Below are 27,960 nucleotides of genomic sequence, written 5' to 3'. Positions count from 1 at the left end.
TGAAATACACCAAAAATCATTTCAATTTGGTGTAAAACTTGCACCAATTTGGTGTTTGTGATTGGAGATGATCTAAGCTCTGTATTAAAACCCAGGTCGGACCGATTCGACCGGGACTCGATAGCTTCTCCAATCTGGTTCAAAGTTTAGGGTGGTATTTATAATATTTCAAATTTATAGAGACTAATTTGTTATTTTTAGGAGTGTTTTGAAGATATATCAAAAGTTTAGGGGATCAATTGGTTATTTTTTGGGGCATTTTTTTAATAAATAAAAATTTTAAAGACTAATTTGAAATTTTTGAGGGATATTTTTGTAATAGACTAAAATTTAAAGGACTAATATGTAAATTTTTAAAAATTAAATTATTGCTGACATCACCAATCCAACCGACCGGTCCAACCGGTTGACCCATGACTCGAGCAACAAAATGGATTGCCCTCCGATCCAGGTTTTAAAACAATGGGTCTGAGTCGAGCAATTAATTGTTGCATTATAGGATCATAGGATAAATTTTACAAAAACAATTTTCAGAAGAGATTCCCTCGTGTGATTCGATGGCATCTGATCACCTGGCTGGAGTAAATTGTAATTTATCCTCAGTTCTTTGATTTATCTCCTTAAATCGGGGAACCGGAGCCTTGCGCCAATTCTCCGAAAAGCTGTTGGAGAAACTGAAGGAGTTCCGGTCAGGCATTCTGCATCGTGCCTAATCTCCCATTTCCGCACAATCATACTTTCATTTCTAATCAATCTCGTGATGGCAAGCTAAAAGAAATTGGTTTGCGGAGAGGTCACTAAGTTGTCAAACTATTAAGAGCAACATCAGTTGTGTGACTCCTATGCTCCAACTTGCTTAGGTGCCTTCATATCTTACATCTAAATCCCCTTCACTTTCTACAGTTTCTAAAACGTAATCCCGGTCCAGTCTACGAAATACTACTAGTTTTAACTAAAATGTAGAACAGCAATTCAACCAAAATGGTTTTTGCTCGTCAAATATCCAACACTTTGAATTGATCAAAAGGTATAAGCCTACGTAGTTTTGCTCTAGCTTCTCCCCCTCACCCATTGCAACTTCTCATAATCCAGGCCAAGACCTCTCAGAACTAAGGACAAATCTTGTCCAGTCCTATATTAATTTTATTCAGTCTAAAAGCATCACCAAAGGGGTGCATAAGAAAAATAAATGCAGGAGAGGACCATGCATGCAGATAAAACACACAGACAAAACATATCACACACCAATTCTAGGTTGTAGCATACCAAAAACACAAAACTGATGCACGGGATCATAAAATTAAGGGCATCAGAAAGAAGTCAGACCTTTAAAAGTTCTTTAGCAACTTCTCCATTCACAACAATTTAGTATCAACATTCAATAAATTCAAAAGAATCTCCATTATGCCTTATTGATTCAGAGGATTCAATGATAACCAATGAAACAGCAAAAGAGCAATATTTAACTTCCCGTTCCCAAAATGAGCCAATCAAGCTGTCTCCAGATTAAAGAGGACCTGGGAAAGTCCCATTCTCCCTTTGCTCATTCCACCTTTCAACCTGCATCAATTTAAGAACAAAAAAAGATTAAACAAAAATAGCGATGGTCTGTGCCAATCAGTTACGCAAATCACTCCTACCCTAGCAATTAGAAAACATCCAAAGTAAGGTCATGGAATACAAATGACCATCTGACAAACATGGTGATTCTTTCTCTGTAGCAATCATCTGAATAATAAATGAATGCAAAACCAGTAACTCTATTGTTTCATCAGAAATACAGATTGTAATAACCACAGTACCAAGAAAGAAATTTCAGGTCCGATCCTGAACAACAAAACCAGTATTACTTGCATATATCCCGTGATCTATCATGCTATCAGAAATCAAATGTCAACTCAACAAAATATTTGATGCCTAAATATCAGCGGATCTCCAAAAACACAGATAAGCTGCTGGTTATCATAAACGCATTCTAGCATATGACATAACTTGATATTGAAAACCACCATTATCAATATGTAAAATATAAAGCTATGGACTAGATCTTCGATGAAAATACTATTCCTCTCATTTCTATCTCAATTTTGAGGGTTGTTATGTATACAGGGATTGTCTCCAATATTTGATGATATGCACATACGAGAATCAGACTCAAAAGTTTTACACAGATACAAGATGTCCAACATAGAAACTCCCAGAAACTTAGACATGACAGCATAACTGCAATTGAGAATATTAGTGGGTACACAGTATTGAATACGTATATGGACATGCAAATGTATGATAATAATTTTCTGCCTACATATATGAGTGCGGGCATGAACGGAGTAAAGAGTAGCATCCTAAAGGTTTGACATGAAATTTTTTATCTAGCAGTTTCCTCCGATCCATCGACAATACTAGTAAGTTTACTTATTCCACAGAAGGGAACAGATATCTCAAAATTAGGACATAGAAAAGCCAACTATGGAAGAGTTAGCCAATATACTCAAAGTTCGTGCATTAGATGCATAACAATTTGACTTTCAAAAACACCATAAGTGACACAATTTGAGCACATAACATGCTACATCTTACAACTAAGTGAATTGCAAGTAACTTAGCCAAATACAAATAACTCAGCTTACTCACCCATTCACCCGGGCAGAGCGAACGATAGTATTTGGCAAATCTTTCACATTCATTAGATTCTTCACCCTTCGCGGCCAAGCACCTGCAACAAACATTCAGTTTTCAAGAACAAACCACAATATACAGTACACAAAGCATTTCCATCAGAACCAAAACTGCCAAGAATTCACAAACTTTACCTATGAAACTCAATGTAGCGAGTGAAGCAGTGTCGCGTTTGATTAGTGGTCGGAAACCGGAAATCAGCAGGAGCTGTTTTGAGTTCAATCTAAAAATAAAACCACAATACCAATAAAACACTACACCACACGCAAATCGTTAACAATTACCGGAATGCAAATCCGGTAACGTTACCGGATCACCCATTTTTGCAACCTAAAATCTTGTACACATAATTGACATAAACGAATTGTAACAAAATGGAATACATATAAAATTGTCAATCCAACAGCCACGGAAGGCCCGTTTACCAGACCTAGCACGAAACCGTATCATGAACCTAAATATAGACGAAAATTTGCAAAATCACATAACTAATTAATCGAGATTAAGATTGATTGCGTTAATAATTTAGCGAAACGAGTTAATAGTGATAAATAAATAATACGACGGCGTGGAAATTAAATGTTGAATCTGATGAGAAATAAGTACGCTTGAAATTTTGTTTAATTTTCCAGCAGTTTCTACTTTCTGGGGAGCCAAACAGAAAGTTTACCTCGTCCGCCATGAGTGATCCGATCAACGAACACGAGAAATTGGTGGTTTCGAATTTGATATGGCTACACAGTACAAAAGCCTTATAAAAATGAATTTGTGTTTCTCTGTATAGTGTTTGTATCCGGTTCCTGCAATTGCCAATTATAATTAGCCAGGTGTAATGAGTAAAATGATTAAAAGGCTTATGTTTTTTAAGATTTTGGATTAATATTTTCATTTAAATCGATACTCGAATTAAGTAAATAATGTGATATTATTATAATCTTTTAGATATTTCTTTTCTTAACTAATCATCTAATAACCTTGATTAACAAATATGTTTATTATTCTATAATTAAAATTATATTTAACCCCAAATATAAATAAATTGATGATAGTCCTATAATTAAAAATAAATAAATATAAGAGTGTGTTTTGTTCGGGGAATGTTGTATTACTAAGAATGTTATATTAATGGAAAAATAGATTACCTAGAAGATTACTGAGAATATTTAAGAAAATATGTTTGGTTAGGTTAGAATAAATTGGTAAGTATGTTATATTAATATGTTTGGTTGGGAGGATAAATTGGTAGGTATTTTATATAAATTACTAAATTACCCTCATTTTTAAATATTAATATGATATTATTTTTTGAATCATTCTTTTAACTCCCTACATTTGAAATTTTGTTAAAACACTCTAGTCATATAAAACTTTAATTTGTAACAAAATCACCCCACCCACCCCAAGCCACTACAGGTAGCCAGCCACCACCATAGGCAGTTGTCAAAATGGCGCACGAGCGATCGGATTTGGCAGGTCATACGTCGATAAAGCTTTTTTCAACCAAATATGTGGCCGTGAAACGACCGTCATTTCACAGCCAAATATCTAGCTTTTTCACAACCAGATATGGTTGTTTCTGTCCATGGATCACAAATCCATTACCGAAAATGACCTTCAGTGCATGGCCGCCCAGGTCCAATTGGTCATTTGCCATTCCCTCTCCGACTGGTGGCTGACGGTGGTGGCCAAATCCAACCACCACCCTTGGGTAATTTTTTTAAAGTCTAAGGGTATTTATGTCCTAAAAAATTTGTATATAAGGATAAAATAGTCCATTAATATTTTTATAAATTATTTTCAAAATAAGGGTATTTTTAACCAAAAATCTTTTAATAAGGGGTAAAATTGTAACAAAAATATGATCATCAAGTAATTTTAAAATACCTAAGAAAATTAAGGTAATCAGATTACCTCCTATATTACTAATAGTAATTACTATTGATTTTAGAAGTTACCAGAAACTTATATTACTTGACAACCAAACATGATAATCAAGTAAATATAAAATGACATTACATCAGTAATCCCCCATTATCCCCAACCAAACACACACAGGCACGTAGCCACATAGAGACTTGTGGGTTCAATTGAACCCACTCAACTTTTAAAAAGTATTAAAAAAAATATTAATGTTTTATAGATTTTATAATTTTAACCCCCATTTAACTTCATGTTGACCCAATAAAATAAATTATTAATTAACACTTTTTTAACTTTTCTCTTCTCTTCGTTTCCTCTCATTTTTCTCAAATTATATTTTTCCTTTTAGTTGGATATTCAAGAAATACTACTCTTTTGGATTACAAGGTAAAATGATGCTCATTTTATTTACTTAAAATTCTTTTCTTTTAATTTTCTTAATTGAAGAAAGATTATGAGCAAGATTATGAGCCATAAGCTTTTGTTGAGTTTAATAAATGAGTTTAAAATTGGAAGTGTTATGAAAATCTTCCTAATCTTTAACACACAATCAAGATAAAACCACCACAACAATACACACAGATTTTCCATGGTTCACCTATCCAAGATTGGGTAGGCTACGTCCACGTTGAGCTCCGAAATCAGAAGAGCTCACTAATCAATTAGAATCAAGAGTTTACACCACATATCAAAGATCAATCACTCAAGAATACAACTCAACCTTTCCCATAATCCTACCTAGAGAACACAACCAGATTCCCTAAGAACTTGAGAGTAAAACCCCTCTCACTTGAATGAAAAACCAAACACTCACTCACCAAGATTATAAAGATTGAATGTAAAAGAGAAAAACCCTTAAGCAATTGCTCTATCAAACACACGAAGAAGAAGTTGTAGCTATTTCCCAATATTTGCTCCTTTATATAGTGTTGACCAAGTGTTGATTTTCAGCCATTGGATCTGTAGAAAATCAACAGTCGGGATTCACTTCAACAGCTCCCAAAACGACGTCACACCACTTATGGCCAAAACGCACTATTTCATGTCTTCAACTCAACAGGAAGATTAAATTACTATATTTTGATGTGGGTTTTGATTTAATCTTGTTCATATTGAGGTATGGGTTAATTAACTATTGTTTTAAATTGGGTTTGATAAATTTTGGTTAGTTATTAAGTTAATTTTAATGGTTTAAAGAATTATGAAACCCTAAGTTGTAGAGATTTGGGAATTATATAACGTTTTCAGAATATAAAAAATCGTCGAGAACAATTGTAGAATTGATAATTTGGTATGTATAACTTTTAAAATTACATTTTTATACTTATTACTTCAGTTATATTTTATTATAAATTTATCAACTTTGATATTTTGAATTCATTGACTCAGAATTCTGACTACATCCCTAAACACACCCTTAAGGGAATGAAGAATATAGAACAAATTACTAGTGTTAAATATATTCAATATCTAATATTTTGAGTTGAATATGATCGAGTTTATAGTAATATCTTTAGTGTTTCAAGTGATGTTACGTATATAGTTAGGATTTCAATTGATGTGGCTATTAATGTATATTAATTGTAAGAAGCACAACGTTACTTCATAAAATTTTACAATTAATGCAGTGATGACACATTAACAACTACATTAGTTGGGACCAAAATTGGGAGTATATATTGTAAAGATTCAAGCCTAATAATCAATCTCCAATATCAATCACTCACACAACCTAAAAACAATCCACACAATAACACAATCAAGAACAAACACAAGATTTTTACCATGNTTAAATGATTAATAATTTAATTAATTATAATATTACATTATAATTAAACCCTAAACCCAAATAGTATATTTGTTAGGGGTGTATGTGTAAACTTTTAAGGTATTTTTGTCATTTTTAAACTAATAGGGGGTAATTGATTTTTTATAGGGTACCCCGGAAAGAAACCGGAACTTGCATTTTAGGTTCCGGTTCCTTGAATTGAAGAACCTGCACTGTACGGTTCCGGTTCCTTTTTTTGGGAACCTGCACTGGGCAATTCCGGTTCCGATTCCTCCAGAAAATGGAGGGTACCTAGAACTGCTCACCCCTAACTATAACAACTCTTTTACTTTCTGCTTCTTTACCTGAAAGGTTTTGGGGTGAAGCTGCTCTTACTGTTGTGTACATTATCAATCGGGTACCCTCACCTATACTTCACAACAAATCTGCTTATGAGCTTCTCTATGGTATGGTTCCTAACTATTCATTACTTCGTGTCTTTGGTTGTGCCTGTTTTGTTACTCTTCCTTCTCATGAACAGACCAAACTTGAACCCCGTTCTCGGTTACGCTGTTTTCTTGGTTATGGCTTAACTCAAAAAGGTTATCGTTGTTATGATCCTATCTCCAAACGTCTTCGAGTCTCTCGTCATGTGGAGTTTTGGGAACACAAACCATTTACTAGCATATCCATGTTCTCCCCTTCCTCCTCTAACCACTCACTCATATTCACTGATCCCTCTATTGCTCTATTTTCTAACTCTTCTGCAGAGATTCTATGCTCTTCAGACAGTTCTTCCACTGCTGCACCCAATCCAGTTGATGCGTTTGATGGACCACCTGCCACACCACCCATTCCTCCATCTTCTCCACTCCCTGAACCTCGTTGTTCTAGTCGGGTAAGTGTTCCTCCTACTCATCTTCGTGATTATCTCTATTTCTCTATCGTTGCCACCCTCCACGAGCCTCACAATTATCGTGAGGCTCGTACTAACCCTCTTTGGCAACAAGCTATGTCTGATGAATTGAATGCACTTGTCAAAACACATACTTGGGATCTGTTGGACTTGCCTCATGGTAAAACTGTAGTGGGATGCAAGTGGATTTATAAAATCAAGACTCGAGCAGATGGATCAGTTGAACGCTACAAGGCTCGACTTGTTGCTAAGGGGTTCACCTAGGAGTATGGGATTGACTATGGGAGACTTTTGCTCCTGTTGCTAGACTTACCTCTGTCAGATCTTTACTTGCAGTTGCTGCTGTCCGGCGTTGGAAAATTTTTCAAATGGATGTTAAAAACGCCTTCCTTAATGGTGATCTTACTGAAGAAGTTTACATGTAGCCTCCACCTGGCTATGAGCATCCTCCAAATAATGTTTGTCATCTTCGTCGCGCACTTTATGGGCTCAAACAGGCTCCTCGAGCTTGGTTTGAGAAATTTCAGTCAATGGTTTCTCAACAAGGCTTTCTTTCTAGCCCATATGATTCTACACTCTTTCTTCACACTACTAGGGCAGGTACTATCCTTCTTTTTCTTTATATAGATGATATGATTATTACTGGTGATGATATTGCTGGTATTTGAGATCTTCAATCTTTTCTTAGTCAGAATTTTGAGATGAAGGATTTGGGACATCTTAACTATTTCCTAGGCCTTGAAGTTACTTCAAATCAGGATGGTTATTATCTCACTCAAGCAAAATATGCCTCTGATTTACTTTCCAAAGCAGGGTTGACAAACAGCAAGATAGCCACGAGTCCACTTGAGTATAATACTAAGCTTTTGGCCACTGAAGGTTCTCCACTTGCAAATGTAACTCTTTATCGATAGTTAGTTGGCAGTCTCATTTATCTTACTGTCACCAAGCCTGAAATTTCGTATGTTATTCATCTGGTTAGTCAGTTTATGAGTGCACCTCGATCTACCCATTTTGTTGCGGTTCTTCGAATTCTACACTACATCAGGGGTACTATGTTTCATGGTCTGCACTTCTCATCCCACTTCTTTCTGGAGCTACAGGCCTATTCTGATGCAGATTGGGCTGGTGATCCTATTGATCGTCGCTCCACCACTGGTTATTGTTTCTTACTTGGTACTTCTTTGATTTCCTGGCGTAGTAAGAAACAGTCTATTGTTGCCCGTTCTAGCACTGAGGTTGAGCATCGTGCTCTTGCTGATACAACATCTGAACTTTTTTGGTTACGCTAGCTTCTGAAAGATATAGGTGTTCCTCAATCAATAAGTTCTCCTCTTCATTGTGATAATCGTAGTGCCATCTAGATTGCGCATAATGATGTGTTTCATGAGCGTACTAAACATATTGAGATTGATTGTCACTTCATCCGCCATCATCTTCAACAGGGTGTCCTCCAATTACATTCAATTTCTTCTGAAGATAATCTTGCTGATATTTTCATGAAATCCCATCCACCTGGTTGACTTGGTGATCTTGTTTCCAAACTCCAGTTGACTTTGCCACCAAGAGTTTGAGGGGGGATGTTAGTATATATTAGTATCTTATAATATCCCTAGAATATTGTTAGTCTATATACATTAGTATCTTATAATATCCCTAGAATATTTGATTTTTCCTGCAATTATGCTAGGTTAGAATCTTTCCATATATTGTATTTCCTTATTAACTTTGGCCTTCTCCATTATATACAGAGGCCTCCTTTGTATAGTTGAAACACACAGAACATATGATTCCTCAAAGCTCTCTTTATTTCAACAATTAGGATTATGATATCGTCAGGAATATTCAACATTGACTGCATGTCTCTCTTCTGGCTTTGAATGAACAGAAATATTTTAGGAAAAGCGGCTCCTCTTTTAAAATAATAATAGAGGAAATTTCCTAAACTATAAGAAATCTATTTATATTATACTATTTCTAAATTAGGTTAGATGATAAGAAATGAATTTAAATTCATAAATCAAAATCCTAATTAAATAAGATAAATATAAAAAAGAAAGGAACAAAATCTTATTTTTGAAATAATAATACTACTCTTTCCATAATATATCATTTAGAATATATATTTAGATATATATTTTGGAGAAAGCGACGTGTTCCCACCCAAAAATTAGCGAAATGACAAGTTTCCACTACTGGTTTCTTTTAATCCAGATTCCCACCAAAAAATTGTTTAATGTAATAATCAAAAAAGTAAAATGGTTATTTTGAATTGCATTAAATCTGAAATGAAAATATACTTGCCTTTAACAATATTATTAAAGTTTAGGAATTGTATGTTTGGTTGTATGATTCAGTTTATAAGTATATCATTATTCTTATAACGAAAGTTGTAGCCCTCAATATCACCGATAAAGGAGGACTATAACTATGTAGCCTTTGCTTTTATGTTGTTAGGTTTAACATAAAATATATTAAATTACTGCTCCTTTTTAGTTTCATAAAAATTAATTAATACAAACTTACTATTTCATATGGTAATTTGTGATAATTAACGATAGGATCAGCTAGCTTTTTGAGTTCGCAATCCTTAATTGTTTGTTATAAAGTACTGAAGCCCAAGACCATTGAGCACCCACTGGGCTTGCTATAAGTACCCTTTGGGCTTGAGACCCAATAATAATCGAAGGTAAGCCGCATACTTGTAGGATATGTTAAATCTTAATTAGAATGATCAGAAATTATAATTGAATAATATTAACCTTACAAAGAGTCATACAAAAAGTTAAATCCAACCCTTGAAAGAAGGAAAAAAGAAAGAGAGAAAGAGGTAATCATGAATTTCAAGAGCTGGATTTGACTCTTTGTATGCCTCTTTATAAGGCTACTATTACTCGTTATAATTTATGCCAAATGGAGAGTTGATGACATATTACCTTAGCAAATACGGGGGTAGCAAATACGTCACTAGTTACTTCATCATGAGCAACTGTTGGATCGTTAAGTGGAAAATTTGATTAATTTTGACTAATATATATAGGAAAGGTGGCCCAAGATTATATTAATTTAAAGAATAAGCCTGCCACTTGGGATTGCTGATTCCTTATAAATATTCATTCCTCTTTTATCTTTGTGCATACTAAGACAACTCTCAAGTTAGTGTCAAGAACAGAACAGGGAGAACAGGTTTCAGGAAAATGGCTGAAAAGCAAAGAATCACAGTTCCAAGAGTGAAACTGGGTACTCAAGGATTTGAGGTAAAATCATCTCAACATCAAATAATAAGCAAATATGTATAGAGATGTTTTTGTTTCTAATATGATCAATTGTCTTGAAGGTGTCAAAGCTAAGATTTGGATGCATGGGCCTCACTGGAATATACAATGATCCAGTCCCAGAAGAGGTTGGCATTTCAATAATCAAGCATGCATTTGATCAAGGAATCACTTTCTTTGATACATCAGATGTCTATGGACCACATACTAATGAGCTTCTGGTTGGCAAGGTAAAACACTACTCGCTCTTAATTTCTCCATGGCTGCACTTAACATCTTAAGCTATATATATGTAAGGGAAGTTTCTAAATTTTCAAGATATCATCACAAAATTGTAAGAGAGGAAGAGTTTGTGATTTGGTAAATTCTTAATATTTTTCAGGCTTTGAAGCAACTGCCCAGAGAGAAGGTCCAGTTGGCTACAAAGTTTGGTGTAGTCAAAATCAATGGTAGTCAACTTCAAACGATATGTGGTACTCCTGAATATGTGCGGTCCTGTTGTGAAGCTAGCCTGAAGCGCCTTGATGTTGAATTCATCGATCTCTATTATCAGCACCGCATTGACACAACTGTACCTATTGAGGATACTGTAAGTTCTGCTGCAACATTTGTTCTGTTTCTTCTTCCTATGAACATATCCATTAGCTGCTCTTCATCAATTTTCTCTATGGAGTTTTGATCTTTTAGCTTGAAGTTCAAACTAAGCTAACATCAAATTTATCTTCATCCTAGATGAGAGAACTTAAGAAGCTGGTGGAAGAGGGGAAAATAAAGTACATTGGGTTATCTGAAGCTAGTCCTGATACTATAAGGAGGGCACATGCAGTTCATCCCATCACTGCTCTACAAATAGAGTGGTCACTCTGGACTCGTGATATCGAGGAAGAAATTGTCCCGCTTTGCAGGTTTCATTTTAACTTGTGTTTGTTTTATTAATATGCTATGTTACTTCTTGTCTTTATAAGTCTCGGAGAACTCAAGTTCTCTGAACTTTTCTCCTTATAGCTCATGTGTAGGCCTCAAGTGTATCATTTCCTTTTCTACTTCAATTCTGTAAACTACAACTTGCTAAAGGCTGTGTTTTGGACATGGTGAATGTTACAGGGAACTTGGAATTGGGATAGTTCCTTATAGTCCTCTCGGACGGGGATTTTTTGGTGGCAAGAAAGTTGTTGAAAGTGTGCCTGCAAACAGTTTTGTGGTATGGCACTGCCTCTGATAAATCTTAATGGAGTTCATGCATTAACTGTGATAATTTTTTCTTATTTCTAACGCAAATAATCTTGTTTAACTGATGGCCACACTTTCCTTGAAGGCATCACATCCTAGATTTCAAGGAGAGAACTTCAACAAAAACAAGATCTTCTATACACGTGTGGAAGAGTTGGCTGAAAAGCATGGATCCACCCCGGCACAACTTGCACTTTCATGGGTTCTTCACCAAGGAGATGATGTAGCACCAATTCCTGGTAAATTGATCTTACTTTTATCTTTTCTTCTTCTTTGAATTTATTGAAGAATGAAGATGTACATACACGCCAGTTTTTGTGCGCTATATTGTATAGTATTGTGTAGCATTGGATATTGTTCTGAATATAACAACTCTGTTTACTTTTTTATGCAGGGACAACTAAGATTAGCAATCTAGACAATAATATTGGTTCATTCAGAGTGAAACTTACAGACGAAGAATTAGAAGAGATTTCTGCAGCAATACCGATCAACGAGGTGGCGGGGGGTAGATTAATAAATGAAAGTTTCATTCGTGCCTCCTGGAAATTTGCCAACACACCAGCAAAAGAGAGTCCTTGAGCTACTAAAAGTATCTAAAACCAGTAAATTTTGTAATAAGGAGCTATTTAGCTCAATTAAAATAAACAACGTGAGGACGCAGTGAGGTGGTGATCTATTTCTGTTTGTTAAAATAAAATCTATGATAAGGGAATGCATAAGGGATAGCTACTGTAATGTTGAAAATGTTGTGCAATATCCATTTGATGTGAGGTTCTTATGTATTGGTTGCAAACTTTTGTTCCTAAATTACCTTAGAACGGCTTACAAATTAACTGACAAATCAAAATATAAACCAATCTTCAAAAAGCATGTTCAAATCAAATCATTTATGTTAGAGTTAAATGAACTCTAATCAACATTTAGGCACCCTTTTTTAAAGCACAGCAGAAATGTTTTACCATGGTGATTAAACATTATCAAGTTAAGTGGAATCAACAAATATAAGCATGAAATATGAAGAACACAAGTATATATATGGTTCGACTAAAACCACTCTTAGCCTACATCCATGGAACCTTGTCCAAATTGAAACTAATCCACTAAAGCATCAAACATTACAAGAACAATTAATCCAGAGTTGAATTTAGATACAGCAAAGTAAAACCCCCTGTTCTACAATACACTAAACTTCACCCTCTGATTTCCTTAATGCTCTATCACACTTAGATCACTTTACACCAAGAACTCTCCCAGACAAGCTTGAGCTCCTCCCAAGCTTCAAATGCTAAAGACACGCTCTAGCTTCAGCAATAGAACCACGTTCCAGCCGCCATTCAATCAAAGATAGTAAACAAAATGGTTTGAGCACAACACCATAAATTGAACTTGAACAAGGATAAACTCTCTAAAGAATTTCAAAGCACACAAACAAATGAAATACCTAGGTTAGTTCAAAGAGATGCAAGAATGAAGATAATATAAAGATATTCCTTGCTCAAGAATTCTTTTCAAGTCAACAGACAATGGCTAACATGTGTTAGTCCAAAAGGGCAAAAGATTCCACCAAACTGTTGGGACCACAACCTAAAGGGAAAAACAAGCTCCCTGGACTACTTGTGGGTTTTAGGACACTTGTAAGTGGTCCTCACAATAACATATGAGATAAGGAAAAATATCTTGATAAGATAATGAAAATATGCTACTTACGCAAAATGATTTAGACATGCAGATGTTAGAGCAAAAAAGAAATGTGCATAGAGTCACGATAAAATGCGAAATAAATTTCAATATGCATATGTCTGACAAAATATGCAAGCACACACCATCTATGCACACACTCGAAATAAAATTGCAAAAAACAAAAGTTTGACATAATTGCGCTCACACACAACATAAGTTTGAAAAAAATATTCAAACAATTTATATACATAAACCTCAAACCATGATTAAGCTTGTATTAAACTCATTTTTACATTGAATTCAAATAAACTTGAATGGAGGAGGAAATTTATTTTTGTGAATGATTTGAAGTTTGTATTGAAGAGAAAGGAGAAGCGTTGTCTCTTAGAAAAGACGAGAAGGTAAAACCATTGAATCCAAAACTTCTTCAATACTGTGACATTCCAATAACAATTCCAATAATAAATTTGTGCAATTTGTGGGTGTTAAGTTATCATCCCACCTAAAAGCTTAAACTTATAGGTGAGGGCTTGACATATATTAGACCAATAGGCCCCCTCACATCAAATTTGGAATTTTTTTCATTTTTCTTTATCCAATTGATATATAAGGATTCGAACTTGAAACATTTAGCTCTAATACTATGTTAAGTCCCACTTAAAAAATTAAGCTGAGCCTATAGGTGAGGGCTCCATGTATATTAAGACCAATAGTGGGCATATTGGATAACTTATAAAATAACTGGATGCTATGTATTGGTTGTGTAATGTGTTTTCCAAATCACTTCTTCCACTTGGATGCAAGTAGCAATTTCGCCCCAGAAAAACGATCACTTCTCCCAACTTTTAACTCGGAAAAATTTCATCTCTGACTTATCAGACCTCAAAACATCCGCTCGATCCTTAGAAAACTGATTTATTAGGCAGAGATCTCCACCTGAGTAAACCAACCGATTAATCACCCACCCTGGGGCACCATTAATTGAAGGATATTGGTGTCTTTTCCACTCCCCTAATGCCACTTCAAAGGCGTCGACGGCGTTCACAACAGGGAAACTACAGTAGACGACTCCATTAACATACGCAATATTTGTAATCGATGAAATAAACCAATTCAATGGTCCAAACCAATGGCCACGAGTATCGAACCAAAACTGAGTCCAATTTTCATACGGAGGTTTACAAATGTTGATAGTGACACCTCTGCAATACTTTCTAGCCATAAATAGCAAGTAATCCGGAGAAACTAGAGTTTGTAGAGAATGTCGATGCACTCCAGAAATGGGATGTAATTCTGGAAGTTTAATGATGGGATGGTTAGTAAAGGAAGTGTAGAAGAAGTACGAAGCTTTTTTATAGTTGGAGAGAAGAATCCAACCATATTTTGAATCAATGAGTACTTTTTCAGCAAGAATGTCACTGTTATTAAAAACATTTTAGGGCGTTTGTGATAAGGGTTATAGAGGAAACAAGAAGAGGAATTGTATGCCATTAGCTATGGCAATATATCTGCATGTTTGACAAGTTGATTGTTTGTAGTTTCTCGCCATTTCTTGCATACAGCCTAGAAACGTATCCGATCTGTATAATTAAGACGATCAATGATTAGCATTATGATATCGTCAGGAATATTCGGCACTGACTGCATGTCTCTCTTCTGGCTTTGAATGAACGAAAACATTTTACGAAAAGCGGCTCCTCTTTTAAAATAATAATAGAGGAAATTTCCTAAACTATAAGAAATCTATTTATATTATACTATTTCTAAATTAGGTTAGATGATAAGAAATGAATTTAAATTCATAAATCAAAATCCTAATTAAATAAGATAAATATAAAAAAGAAAGGAACAAAATCTTATTTTTGAAATAATAATNGTATAATTAAGACGATCAATGATTAGGATTATGATATCGTCAGGAATATTCGACACTGACTGCATGTCTCTCTTCTGGCTTTGAATGAACGGAAACATTTTAGGAAAAGCGGCTCCTCTTTTAAAATAATAATAGAGGAAATTTCCTAAACTATAAGAAATCTATTTATATTATACTATTTCTAAATTAGGTTAGATGATAAGAAATGAATTTAAATTCATAAATCAAAATCCTAATTAAATAAGATAAATATAAAAAAGAAAGGAACAAAATCTTATTTTTGAAATAATAATACCACTCTTTCCAGAATACATCATTTAGGATATATATTTAGATATATATTTTGGAGCAAGCGACGTGTTCCCACACAAAAATTAGAGAAATGACAAGTTTTCACCACTGGTTTCTTTTAATCCAGATTCCCACCAGAAAATTGTTTAAGGTAACGATTAAAAAGTAAAATAATCATTTTACACTGCATTAAATCTGAAATGAAAATATACTTGCCTTTAAACAATATTATTAAAGTTTAGGTAATTATAATTGTTAAGATTCAAGCCTAATAATCAATCTCCAATATCAATCAATCACACAACCAAAACAATCCACACAATAACACAGTCAAAAACAAACACAAGATTTTTATCGTGGTTCACCTATCCAAGATTGGATAGACTACATCCAGGTTGATCTCCAGAATATTTGAGGCTCACTGCACTAATTAATCAAGAACTTACAATTGCAAGAACAAAGTCACTCAATCACAACAAAAAAAACTCACTTTGTAACTCCTAATCTAGAGAAACTCTTCCTGGTATCTCTAATCTTTGAGAGAACAAACAACCGTCATAGAATGACTAAGAACTAATCACTCACTCACTGAAGTTACACTGATTTTTGGACTGGAAACTGAAAAATTTTTGAGAGCACTCTGTTTTCATGAAAAAGAGAAGAAGACTGATCTATTACTGCACTTTTTAGGGCTGCTTGTAATATTGACTTGAAGTGTAAATCTCAGCCATTGGATCACTATTTCCATCAACGATCAGCATTATCCCAAGCACATTAAAACGACGGTGCACAACTTATTCAATTTAAGCACATGCGAAAGCGTTTTAGAGGTTTCACTTCAACAATCTCCACCTTGAAGCCCTTAAACACTACCATCAGTTCCAGAATCTCATTAGTGCACTAACCCACTACATATTCCTTCATAGCTCAGTTACTACTGCCTATTTTATAAACAACAAGTCCAAGCAATGCTTGAACTTGGCAGTAGCAACAACTTTGGTACCTAAATCTGCTGGATTGTCTTCAGTCGTCACCTTTTTCAGATTAATCACTCCCCGTGCTACCAAGTCTCTGACAAAATGGAATCGAACATCCACATGCTTGGTCCTCTCATGGTAGACAGGATTTTTACTCAAGTGTATTGCACTTTGGTTGTCAGAATATATTGTCACTACACCATCCATTAGTTCTACTTTTGACAGAATTCCTTGAAGCCACAAAGCTTCCTTAAACACATCTGCCACTACTACATATTCTGCCTCAGTTTTGAATAGTGCTACAATTGGTTTTAGCTAAGACTTCCAGCTCACACAATTTCCACCAAAAGTGAAGAAATAAGAGGTAGTTGACTTCCTAGTATCCCTGTCTCCAGCAAAATCAGAATCTACATACCCCACAAGATCAAGTGCACTACCTCTCTTACAATATTCCAAACCAACATGTGATGTACTATTGATATACCTCAACAACCATTTTAATGCATACCAATGTTCAGTTCCAGGATTAGACATAAACCTACTAAGCAGAGAAAAAGCAAAGGACGGGTTTGGTCTAGTGCTAATCATAGCGTACATAACTGAACCTATTTGTAATAACTCCTTTATACTAGGATACTCATAGAAATACATAAAGTAAAATACATTTATATCAACAAAAGTAGATGGGCCCAAAATTTTATTTTATTACATATAAAGATTCTTATTACCAAATAAGATATCATTTCACAAAAAGTTATCAAAAATAGTGGACGGTGTAGCTATTGCTCCTTGCTTGCCGATGCCAATCCGATCGCGTCCTCACCTAGATCATGTAAACACAAAGAAAAACAACGAGGTGAGCACAAAAGTAATGCTTAGTAAGTAAATCATCTACTCGTCTGTCCCCGTAACTCTTTCTCTTAATTCTTTCCTTACACACTTCTCGTCTCATTTATTTTCTCTTTCTGTTTCTCTTTCACACAGCTTCTCTTTTATTAATTTTCTATTGTAAGTCACGACCTCATCTTACCGGAGGCACGGTCGGGTGGAGTTCACAAAGCACCAACCCGCTCTTCGTGACTCTACTCATTCTCTCTTCATTCTTTCTCACTTGAATGTCACGGCCTCATCTTACCGGAGGCACGGCCGGGTGGAGTTCATAAAGCACCAACCGGCTCTTTGTGTTTTTTCTCATTCTCTCTACTCTTAGAGTGGTTCATTCACAAAGTTCTCTACTCTTTCTCAAGCTACTTTTCAATGCACAATTAATGTAAAAGGATGGTTCATGCTTAAAATTTCTTACTTAATGCACTTATGAAATGCACAAATGCAATGTTGCATCAAGATAGTCATTCTGCACATGTCACATTCAAGAAGGCATAACTTGAGTTATACACATCGGATTGCTACGGTTTTAGTCTCGTTTTAAAGCTTAGAGACAGGGCTACAACTTTTATGTTTCGGTCTCAACCCAATTCAATCTTTAAGATGCCAAAAAATTACTCAGAAGATCACAGCTGTGACAGGGCAACCATGGTAACATGTTCTCACTTAGGCATTTCATCAAACAACAATTGTGCCTAAACAAACCCTAATTTAATTATCATTCAATTTGTTTCCTAAACCATCCAAAATGAGAAAAAGGCTCTCTTGTATCATCACCATAACCCCACGGCATAAACACTCCCACAATACTTCTCCAATTCTTTTAATTTCATCTCAAACTACATTCTCATCACTCAACAACACTTCTCATAATTGAAGTGTATTCAACAACCACAAAGCAAATATTCATCTCAACTCATCTCAATAACATAACATACTTATACATACATAAATCTCTACTCAATTTCTACTCAAAGGATTTCTCCAATCTCAACTTGGGTTGGATTTACTTACCTTGTAATGGAGAGATTTCACTAACACTTTTCCTTTCCTTTGATAGCTTGTCTCTTTTCTACAACTTTAAACAATAAAACCATAAGACTTCAATATACATATATAAGCAAAACTTCATATCTAAAACAAGAATCCTTACCTTAGGATGCCTTAGATTAACTTTCTACTCCAAACTACTCAAAAAGCCCTCTAAAATTCTTGAAATATTGAAAGAAGAGTTGAGAGGAAGTGGTGAATGGGAATGGCGGTGGAGAAGAAAAAATGAAGGGTTTTTCTAAACCCAAACCCTTATTAACTTACAATTAATACATGCCTTCCCATTTTGCCTTTACTCTGTCTTGAAAATTTCATCGATGTCCCTTAGTCAATTATAATAATGCCTTAATTTTTATTGCATTCTCCATGAAATTCTATCTCTTTTCACTCCCTAATTTTTCAACTAATTTTGAGTGAAAAGACCATTTTACCCCTAATGAAAGTTTAAGGGATTTTCTTCACATTTTTCTCAAAATAACTTTAACAAAATTCAACTAAGGGTATAAGAACATAAATTAAATTATATACCTCCATGTGGGCGTTACACTATTGCATTAGAATAAGGTACATTTTCCATTTTAATCAACTCAGAATCAGACTTGGGGCTTTGAGATTTACTTAACATAAAGTGATTAGCTAAAGGCATAGATACCATTTTTGAGTCAGACATCCCAAATTTAGCAACCAATTTCTGTAAGTATGATTGCTGCTGAATTTTAAGTTCACAACCTGCTCTGTTTCTATTTATTACCATCCCTAGTATTTTCTTAGCAACACCTAAGTCTTTCATATCAAATTCAGAACTGAGTTTTTGTTTTAAATCATCTATCCTATAGTTAGATTTGCTAATAAGTAGCATATCATCAACATACAACAATAGATAAATTGGCATGTTATCACTCAATGCAAAATAGAAACAACTATCATACTTACTCCTTATAAACCGAACACCTACTATAAATGAATCAAACATTTTATACCACTGCCTAGGTGACTGTTTAAGACCATACAACGACTTATGCAGTGAACATACATGATTAGACAGATTTTTATCTACAAAACCAGGAGGTTGGCACATGAAAATCTCCTCTTCTAAGATACCATGCAAAAATGTTGTTTTTACATCTAATTGCTCTAATTCTAAGTCCTGATGAGCAACTAAAGATAGCATAAGTCTGATGGTTTTGTACTTAACTACCGGAGAGAAAATCTCCTTAAAGTGTATGCCTTCTCTTTGGGTATAACCCTTAGCTACTAATCTAGCTTTATACCTAGAAGGATCATGCATAGACATACCATCTTAAGTTTAAACAGCCACCTACACTGTATTTGTTTATGATCTTGGGGTTTAGGGACCAAAGACCATGTTCCATTTACCTTAAGTGAGTGCATCTCTTCTTTAATGGCAGCCCACCATTTGTCTTTGTCCTTGGACCTCATTGCTTCTTCAAACGTATCAGGTTCTATCCTCTGAACTTCAATACCTGCAAGCAAAGCAGTGTCTATCAAATCCGCATAAGAATATCTTGCAAGTGGTCTAATATCCCTCTTGGTTCTGTCCCTTGCTAATTGGTATTGTTGCAAGTTAAGTTGTTGAGGTTCCTCAATCTCTCCAGTTACATCTTCAGCTTCTTGGGCAGGTTCAGCAAGTTCTGGTGTAGTTTCAGGTTCAAATTTAGTATCAGAATGTGGCAGATCAAGTTGTTGTATTGTTGGCTCCACCTCAATTGGAGTAGCATCTATTAGGCTAGAATTTTCTTCATTGTTACTAGAGGTACCTGCATCACTGTTAGTAGATTTGCATGGAAAAACATTTTCATTAAAGATCACATCTCTACTAATTATGATTTTTATCCCTGGTGACTCTCTGTTCCACAACCTATACCCCTTGGTTCCTTCTTGGTATCCCAAGAAAACACACCTAATAGATCTAGGTTCTAACTTGCCTTCACTTGTGTGTGCATAGGCAGCACACCCAAACACTCTCAAATGGCTCAAGGTTGGCATCCTCCCTAACCATTTCTCTTCAAGGCACTTAAATTCTAGTGCACTAGAGGGGGTCCTATTCACTAAGTAGGTTGTAGTAGTCAAAGCTTCTCCCCAAAAGGTTTTTGGTAATCCTGAAGTAAATAGGAGGCATCTAACCTTCTCTAATAAGGCCATGTTCATCTCTCAGCAACACCATTTTGCTGAGGAGTCATTCTAACAGTCCTATGCCTAAGAATTTCTTGGTCACTACAGTATTGATCAAATTCAGCATTACAAAATTCTAGGTCGTTATTTGTTCTTAATGCCTTGACCCTCTTATCTATTTGATTCTCCACTAACAATTTCTAGCTCTTAAACTTAGTTAACACCTCATCTTTAGATTTCAGAAGGTAAACCCACAGTTTCCTACTAAAATCATCTACTATAGACATGAAATAACAATTTCCCCCAAGGGACCTGACCTTTTCAGGCCCCCACAGATATGAATGGAGGTATTCCAAACAGTTTGAGGCAAGGTCAGTTCCTTTTGTGACACTCACCCTATGTTGTTTACCCAACACGCAATTCTCACAGAAATCAAGAGTAATTGTAGTGTCCTTATCAAACAGTCCTTGTAGGTTGATAATATTCATCCTCTTTTGACTCATGTGGCCTATTCTGAGGTGCCACTTCTCTATCACAGAAAGGTTAGTAGAAACAAGAGCAGAATTGAAACAGTCAGAATAATAGTTACCACAGAGAATATAAAGCCCGTTCATTTTAACACCTTTCAGGATAAGGTTGTTATTTCTATACACATTCAGACAACCATGTTCAGCCCTATAACAACAGCCAAACTCGTCCAGAGTTCCTAAGGAGATCATATTCCTTTTGAGTTCAGGGATAAACCAAACCTTAGTCAATTTAATTAGCTTCCCATCATTCAGCTTTAAGGTTATACTATCCATCCCTTTCACTTTACAGGCATTGTTGTTACCCATGAAAACAGTCTCATTCTCACATGCTTCATAATCTTGAAACCATTTTCTATTTGGACTCATGTGAAAAGAACATCCTGAGTCTAATACCCAATCCTGTACACAGTTTGACTTAGATACTGTAAGAACTTTAGACTCTTCAATGACATGTTTGGTTGAGGCTAAATTACTCTCTATGTTTCCTTGTTTCTGTTTTTTAATCCACTTAAAGCAATTTTTCTTTAAGTGACCTGTTTTGTTACAATAAAAACATTTTCTTGTTTCTCCTCTAGGCTTATTATTCCCCTTTCCCTTCTTCTTATTCTTATAACTAGGGTTATGCTGAGTACCTTTACTAGGCTGACCAGACTCAATTTTACCTTTTACAAACAATGTATTACCATTTCGTTTTTGGATTTTCAACTCTAATTCCCTAGCTTTTAAACCAGTTGTAATTAGATCCAGACTAAGTACTGTACCAGTATACTGCAAAGCATTTTTAACTACTTGATACTCTTCAGTTATTGAATTTAACAATATCATAGCTAGACTGGTGTCCCCTAATTCCTGGTCTGTACCTTTCAATATCAAAGTCATTTTAAGGAATTCATCTAGATTATCATCAATAGACTTAGTACTGTCCATTTTATATGAGAACAAAGCACCCTTTAAAAATGCAAGATTTGGTGCAGATTGCAAAGAATATAGTGTTTCAAGTTTACCCCACAGTGCAAGAGGAGTCTCCAGGCCGTCTACCTTCCTTAGAACATTATCAGAGAGGTTCATCACGATCAGATTATACGCTTCCTCAACTATTTATGCCTTCTTCTTTAATTTTTCTTCTGGCCATTTCTCCGCGTTCTTTTCCAAGGCAACAGCTACCTTGTTGTGGGAAAGCAACACTTTCATCTTCTTTTTCCAACTATTGAGTTGATTTTGCCATCATATTGTGTAATCTCCATCCGTGTGGTGGACATTGTGAGAATTTTGGTAAAGATATCAAGAATTTACCCGATTAACCATAGAAATCAAAATTGATCTCTAATTTCGAAGAATTGACAACTCGAGTTGACAAGATTCAAGACTCTAGAGTACAACAGGGCAGTTAGACACAAAACCCCAAATTTCAACGAACTCTAGATTTCAAGAAACCTATCCAATTGGACGATTAACACCTCGAATTTCAGATCTAAGAACCTTAGACTACTAAGAGACTGATCAATCGCAAAACCCCCAATTTAATGAACCTTAGATTTCAAGAAACCTATAGATCGAAGAAAGAACAAAGAACCCTAGAAATTCTAGCTCTAATACCACTGTTAAGATTCAAGCCTAATAATCAATCTCCAATATCAATCAATCACACAACCAAAACAATCCACACAATAACACAATCAAGAACAAACACAAGATTTTTACCGTGATTCACCTATCCAAGATTAGATAGACTACATCCACGTTGAGCTCCAGAATATTTGGGGCTCTAATTAATCAAGAACTTACAATTACAAGAACAAAGTCACTCAATCACAACAAAAAAAACTCACTTTGTAACTCCTAATCTAGAGAAACTCTTCTTGGTATCTCTAATCTTTCAGAGAACAAACAACCCTCACAGAATGACTAAGAACTAATTACTCACTCACTAAAGTTACATTGATTTTTGGACTGAAAACTGAAATTTTTTTGAGAGCACTCTGTTTTCACGAAAAAGAGAAGAAGACTGATCTATTACTGCACTTTTTGGGGCTGCTTGTAATGTTGACTTGAAGTGTAAATCTCAGCCATTGGATCACTGTTTCCATCAACGATCAGCATTATCCCAATTGAGACATAGAACCATGCATTCAACCAAACAAAAAAAATAAAATAAAATAAAATACTCATTCTACATGATTCGGTAAAACTTTTGTATGATTATATGCTTAGTTGTATGATTCAGTTGTAAACACATCATTATTCCTATAACGAAAGGTGTATCACCGATAAAGGAGGACTATAACTATGTAGCCTTTGCTTTTATGTTGTTAGGTTTAACATAAATTATATTAAATTACTGCTCCTTTTTAGTTTCAAAAAAATTAATTAATAGAAACTTACTATTTCTTATGGTAATTTGTGATAATTAACTATAGGATCAGCTAGCTTTTTGAGTTCGCAATCCTTAATTGTTTGTTATAAAGTACTGAAGCCCAAGACCATTGAGCACCCACTGGGCTTGCTATAAGTACCCTTTGGGCTTTGGACCCAATAATAATCGAAGCCAAGCCGCATACTTGTAGGATATGTTAAATCCTAATTAGTAATTAGGATGACCGGAAATTATAATTTATGCCAGATGGAGAGTTGATGACATATTACCTTAGCAAATACGTGGGTAGCAAATACGTCACTAGTTACTTCATCATGAGCAAGTGTTGGATCGTTAAGTGCAAAATTTGATTAATTTTGACTAATATATATAGGAAAGGTGGCCCAAGATTATATTAATTTAAAGAATAAACCTGCCACTCGGGATTGCTGATTCCTTATAAATATTCATTCCTCTTTTATCTTTGTGCATACTAAGACAACTCTCAAGTTAGTGTCAAGAACAGAACAGGGAGAAAAGGTTTCAGGAAAATGGCTGAAAAGCAAAGAATCACAGTTCCAAGAGTGAAACTGGGTACTCAAGGATTTGAGGTAAAATGATCTCAACATCAAATAATAACCAAATATGTATAGAGATGTTTTTGTTTCTAATATGATCAATTGTCTTGAAGGTGTCAAAGCTAGGATTTGGATGCATGGGCCTCACTGGAATATACAATGATCCAGTCCCAGAAGAGGTTGGCATTTCAATAATCAAGCATGCATTTGATCAAGGAATCACTTTCTTTGATACATCAGATGTCTATGGACCACATACTAATGAGCTTCTGGTTGGCAAGGTAAAACACTACTCGCTCTTAATTTCTCCATGGCTGCAGTTAACATCTTAAGCTATATATATGTAAGGGAGGTTTCTAAATTTTCAAGATATCATCACAAAATTGTAAGAGAGGAAGAGTTTGTGATTTGGTAGATTCTTAATATTTTTCAGGCTTTGAAGCAACTGCCCAGAGAGAAGGTCCAGTTGGCTACAAAGTTTGGTGTAGTCAAAATCAATGGTAGTCAACTTCAAACGATATGTGGTACTCCTGAATATGTGCGGTCCTGTTGTGAAGCTAGCCTGAAGCGCCTTGATGTTGAATACATCGATCTCTATTATCAGCACCGCATTGACACGACTGTACCTATTGAGGATACTGTAAGTTCTGCTGCAACATTTGTTCTGTTTCTTCTTCCTATGAACATATCCATTAGCTGCTCTTAATCAATTTTCTCTATGGAGTTTTGATCTTTTAGCTTGAAGTTCAAACTAAGCTAACATCAAATTTATCTTCATCCTAGATGAGAGAACTTAAGAAGCTGGTGGAAGAGGGGAAAATAAAGTACATTGGGTTATCTGAAGCTAGTCCTGATACTATAAGGAGGGCACATGCAGTTCATCCCATCACTGCTCTACAAATAGAGTGGTCACTCTGGACTCGTGATATCGAGGAAGAAATTGTCCCGCTTTGCAGGTTTCATTTTAACTTGTGTTTGCTTTATTAATATGCTATGTTACTTCTTGTCTTTATAAGTCTCGGAGAACTCAAGTTCTCTGAACTTTTCTCCTTATAGCTCATGTGTAGGCCTCAAGTGTATCATTTCCTTTTCTACTTCAATTCTGTAAACTACAACTTGCTAAAGGCTGTGTTTTGGAAATGGTGAATGTTACAGGGAACTTGGAATTGGGATAGTTCCTTATAGTCCTCTCGGACGGGGATTTTTTGGTGGCAAGAAAGTTGTTGAAAGTGTGCCTGCAAACAGTTTTGTGGTATGGCACTGCCTCTGATAAATCTTAATGGAGTTCATGCATTAACTGTGATAATTTTTTCTTATTTCTAACGCAAATAATCTTGTTTAACTGATGGCCACACTTTCCTTGAAGGCATCACATCCTAGATTTCAAGGAGAGAACTTCAACAAAAACAAGATCTTCTATACACGTGTGGAAGAGTTGGCTGAAAAGCATGGATGCACCCCGGCACAACTTGCACTTTCATGGGTTCTTCACCAAGGAGATGATGTAGCACCAATTCCTGGTAAATTGATCTTACTTTTATCTTTTCTTCTTCTTTGAATTTATTGAAGAATGAAGATGTACATACACGCCAGTTTTTGTGCGCTATATTGTATAGTATTGTGTAGCATTGGATATTGTTCTGAATATAACAACTCTGTTTACTTTTTTATGCAGGGACAACTAAGATTAGCAATCTAGACAATAATATTGGTTCATTAAGAGTGAAGCTTACAGATGAAGAATTAGAAGAGATTTCTGCAGCAATACCGATCAACGAGGTGGCGGGGGGTAGATTAATAAATGAAAGTTTCATTCGTGCCTCCTGGAAATTTGCCAACACACCAGCAAAAGAGTCCTTGACCTACTAAAAGTATCTAAAACCAGTAAATTTTGTAATAAGGAGCTGTTTAGCTCAATTAAAATAAACAACGTGACGACGCAGTGAGGTCGTGATCTATTTCTGTTTGTTAAAATAAAATCTATGATAAGGGAATGCATAAGGGATAGCTATTGTAATGTTGAAAATGTTTGTGCAATATGAAAGTTCTAAACCCAATCAAATTTATTAAAACTTATGCGGAATTAAGATTACTTGTTTACATTGTGTTTAATGAGTTGTTAAACTAGTGATTAAACATATAAACCATCCACGACATAAAATAAAACACACAACTCATTTTTACATGGTTCAACAATCATGCATACATCCATGGACCAAGTTCAGAAGAAGTCAATTCACTATGAAATAATTATGTGTTTAATTACAAAGACAAGAATAAGTATCAGTTATAAAAACTCCTTGTTTGGATAACACTTCAATCTTCGCTCTATGATTGAACCTCAAACCTTCATAGTCTAACTTCTCCTCCATGGGACGACCAGGTCGCACTTGAGCTCCTCTCAAGTTTCAACAATGACGAATTACTTTGATAGCAACAGCTCAAACACGTCTAGTTCTTAACACGGAACAACGTTTCAGAATCAACTCATGCAAACAAGAGATAAAACACAGTGATATAAAGCCTACCAAAGCATATTGGAAACCTACAAAAACTAAACAACCTCAAATAAAATATTAAGAGAATAATGGAGGTAAATAATATGGCTTCCTTAAAAAACTCACAATAATAAAAGGATTATTTATATTTGAGTGACGTTTAAAGGAAAAACAAGTAACCAAACCTGTTTTGGAAAGGATTCTTGAGATCCTAGACTCCTTTTATTGGAAAGGATTCTTTAATCTATATTCTCCTTATAAAAAAAAAAAATTCTTGAAATCATATCTTTTTTTTAGGAAAAGGATTCTTGAAATCACAATTAAATAAAATCTTTTCTAGTCCACATAATATATAATGTCCATAAAAAATCTTTCCATAACTGGAAATATAATCATATTTAATTAAGGTAGGTGCCATATGCATGAATATAAAAATAAAATCTGATTGACGTGTAGTGATCACTACTATCTATTGTGAACACTTTTAAACTAAAACTAAATAGATTGTGCACGAATCTCAATGAATAAGTTGACAAAACCAAAATACTTACAATCTCCCCCTTTGTTAAACTTATGAACAAAGCACAATCTTAAGCAAAACACAATCAATATCATCAATCAAAAACAGTTTTGCATTAAGTAAAAAACAACTAAACTGAATAACTCCCTCTCAATTATTATACTCCCACTGAGTAACTAAACCAAATCACTGCTAAGCGATTAATAATCAAAAGCACAAGAGGGTTAGTTCAGTTCTCAATCAATCAATATAAAGTCATATCACAAACCAACTAATGACTGATTGAGTCACTTCACATGAAAGAAACAACATCAGCAAGTTCAATAAGGATCAGTAAACACAATAAATAACCTACATCAGTAACCACAATTCATGTTCATAAAAAAAACAGCATCAACAGCTTACATAAAAACATAGAAAACTCCCCCTGAGTGAAACCAACCAAGGAAACACAACAAACACAAATAACTCTCCCCCTCTTTGTTCATAATGTTTGGCAATCCTATAAAATTTAGGAACTTGAACAGTGCATGGATTCTAAAAATCAATGTGGGGAATATTGAGGTGAGCACACTAGGAATCATTTGAGCAAACTGAACCAATTTAGACAGTATGTGGTGACCGTCAACACTCATGTGAACACAGTGAATCAAGGGGACAACTTCACTCTCAAGGTGGTGACATAGGTACAAAGGCAGCAGATCTTAAACACTTATTCTACTTTGGGCAAAAACATAAAAAAATAAAAATAAAAAGATATCATGAGATCAATAAAAAATTCATCGAATTTTAAGGAGG

General features: G+C 35.0%; 3 protein-coding genes across 3 annotated transcripts; 2 read left to right on the top strand and 1 right to left on the bottom strand.

Moving 5' to 3' along the window:
• Nucleotides 1-1,300: 1,300 nt before the first annotated feature.
• On the bottom strand, nucleotides 1,301-3,487 carry LOC116123816 (cytochrome c oxidase subunit 6b-2). Its single transcript, XM_031409549.1, has 4 exons — nucleotides 3,350-3,487; nucleotides 2,814-2,902; nucleotides 2,635-2,716; nucleotides 1,301-1,560 (listed from the first exon to the last, which is right to left on the bottom strand). The coding sequence occupies exons 1-4, from the start codon at nucleotides 3,359-3,361 to the stop codon at nucleotides 1,507-1,509; spliced, it is 237 nt and encodes a 78-aa protein (XP_031265409.1). The 5' UTR covers nucleotides 3,362-3,487; the 3' UTR covers nucleotides 1,301-1,506.
• Nucleotides 3,488-10,382: 6,895 nt separating this feature from the next.
• Nucleotides 10,383-12,594, top strand: LOC116123805 (probable aldo-keto reductase 1). The gene is made up of 7 exons (XM_031409535.1): nucleotides 10,383-10,540; nucleotides 10,621-10,788; nucleotides 10,941-11,147; nucleotides 11,291-11,463; nucleotides 11,663-11,759; nucleotides 11,874-12,027; nucleotides 12,183-12,594. The coding sequence occupies exons 1-7, from the start codon at nucleotides 10,481-10,483 to the stop codon at nucleotides 12,368-12,370; spliced, it is 1,047 nt and encodes a 348-aa protein (XP_031265395.1). The 5' UTR covers nucleotides 10,383-10,480; the 3' UTR covers nucleotides 12,371-12,594.
• Nucleotides 12,595-24,048: 11,454 nt separating this feature from the next.
• Nucleotides 24,049-26,085, top strand: LOC116123806 (probable aldo-keto reductase 1). Its single transcript, XM_031409536.1, has 7 exons — nucleotides 24,049-24,177; nucleotides 24,258-24,425; nucleotides 24,578-24,784; nucleotides 24,928-25,100; nucleotides 25,300-25,396; nucleotides 25,511-25,664; nucleotides 25,820-26,085. The coding sequence occupies exons 1-7, from the start codon at nucleotides 24,118-24,120 to the stop codon at nucleotides 26,011-26,013; spliced, it is 1,053 nt and encodes a 350-aa protein (XP_031265396.1). The 5' UTR covers nucleotides 24,049-24,117; the 3' UTR covers nucleotides 26,014-26,085.
• The last annotated feature ends 1,875 nt before the right edge of the window (nucleotides 26,086-27,960 follow it).

This window comes from Pistacia vera, unplaced genomic scaffold (genome assembly GCF_008641045.1).
Source record: "Pistacia vera cultivar Batoury unplaced genomic scaffold, PisVer_v2 Contig145, whole genome shotgun sequence".
Taxonomy (NCBI): Eukaryota; Viridiplantae; Streptophyta; class Magnoliopsida; order Sapindales; family Anacardiaceae; genus Pistacia; species Pistacia vera.
This window is presented reverse-complemented; position numbering and strand designations above follow the sequence as displayed.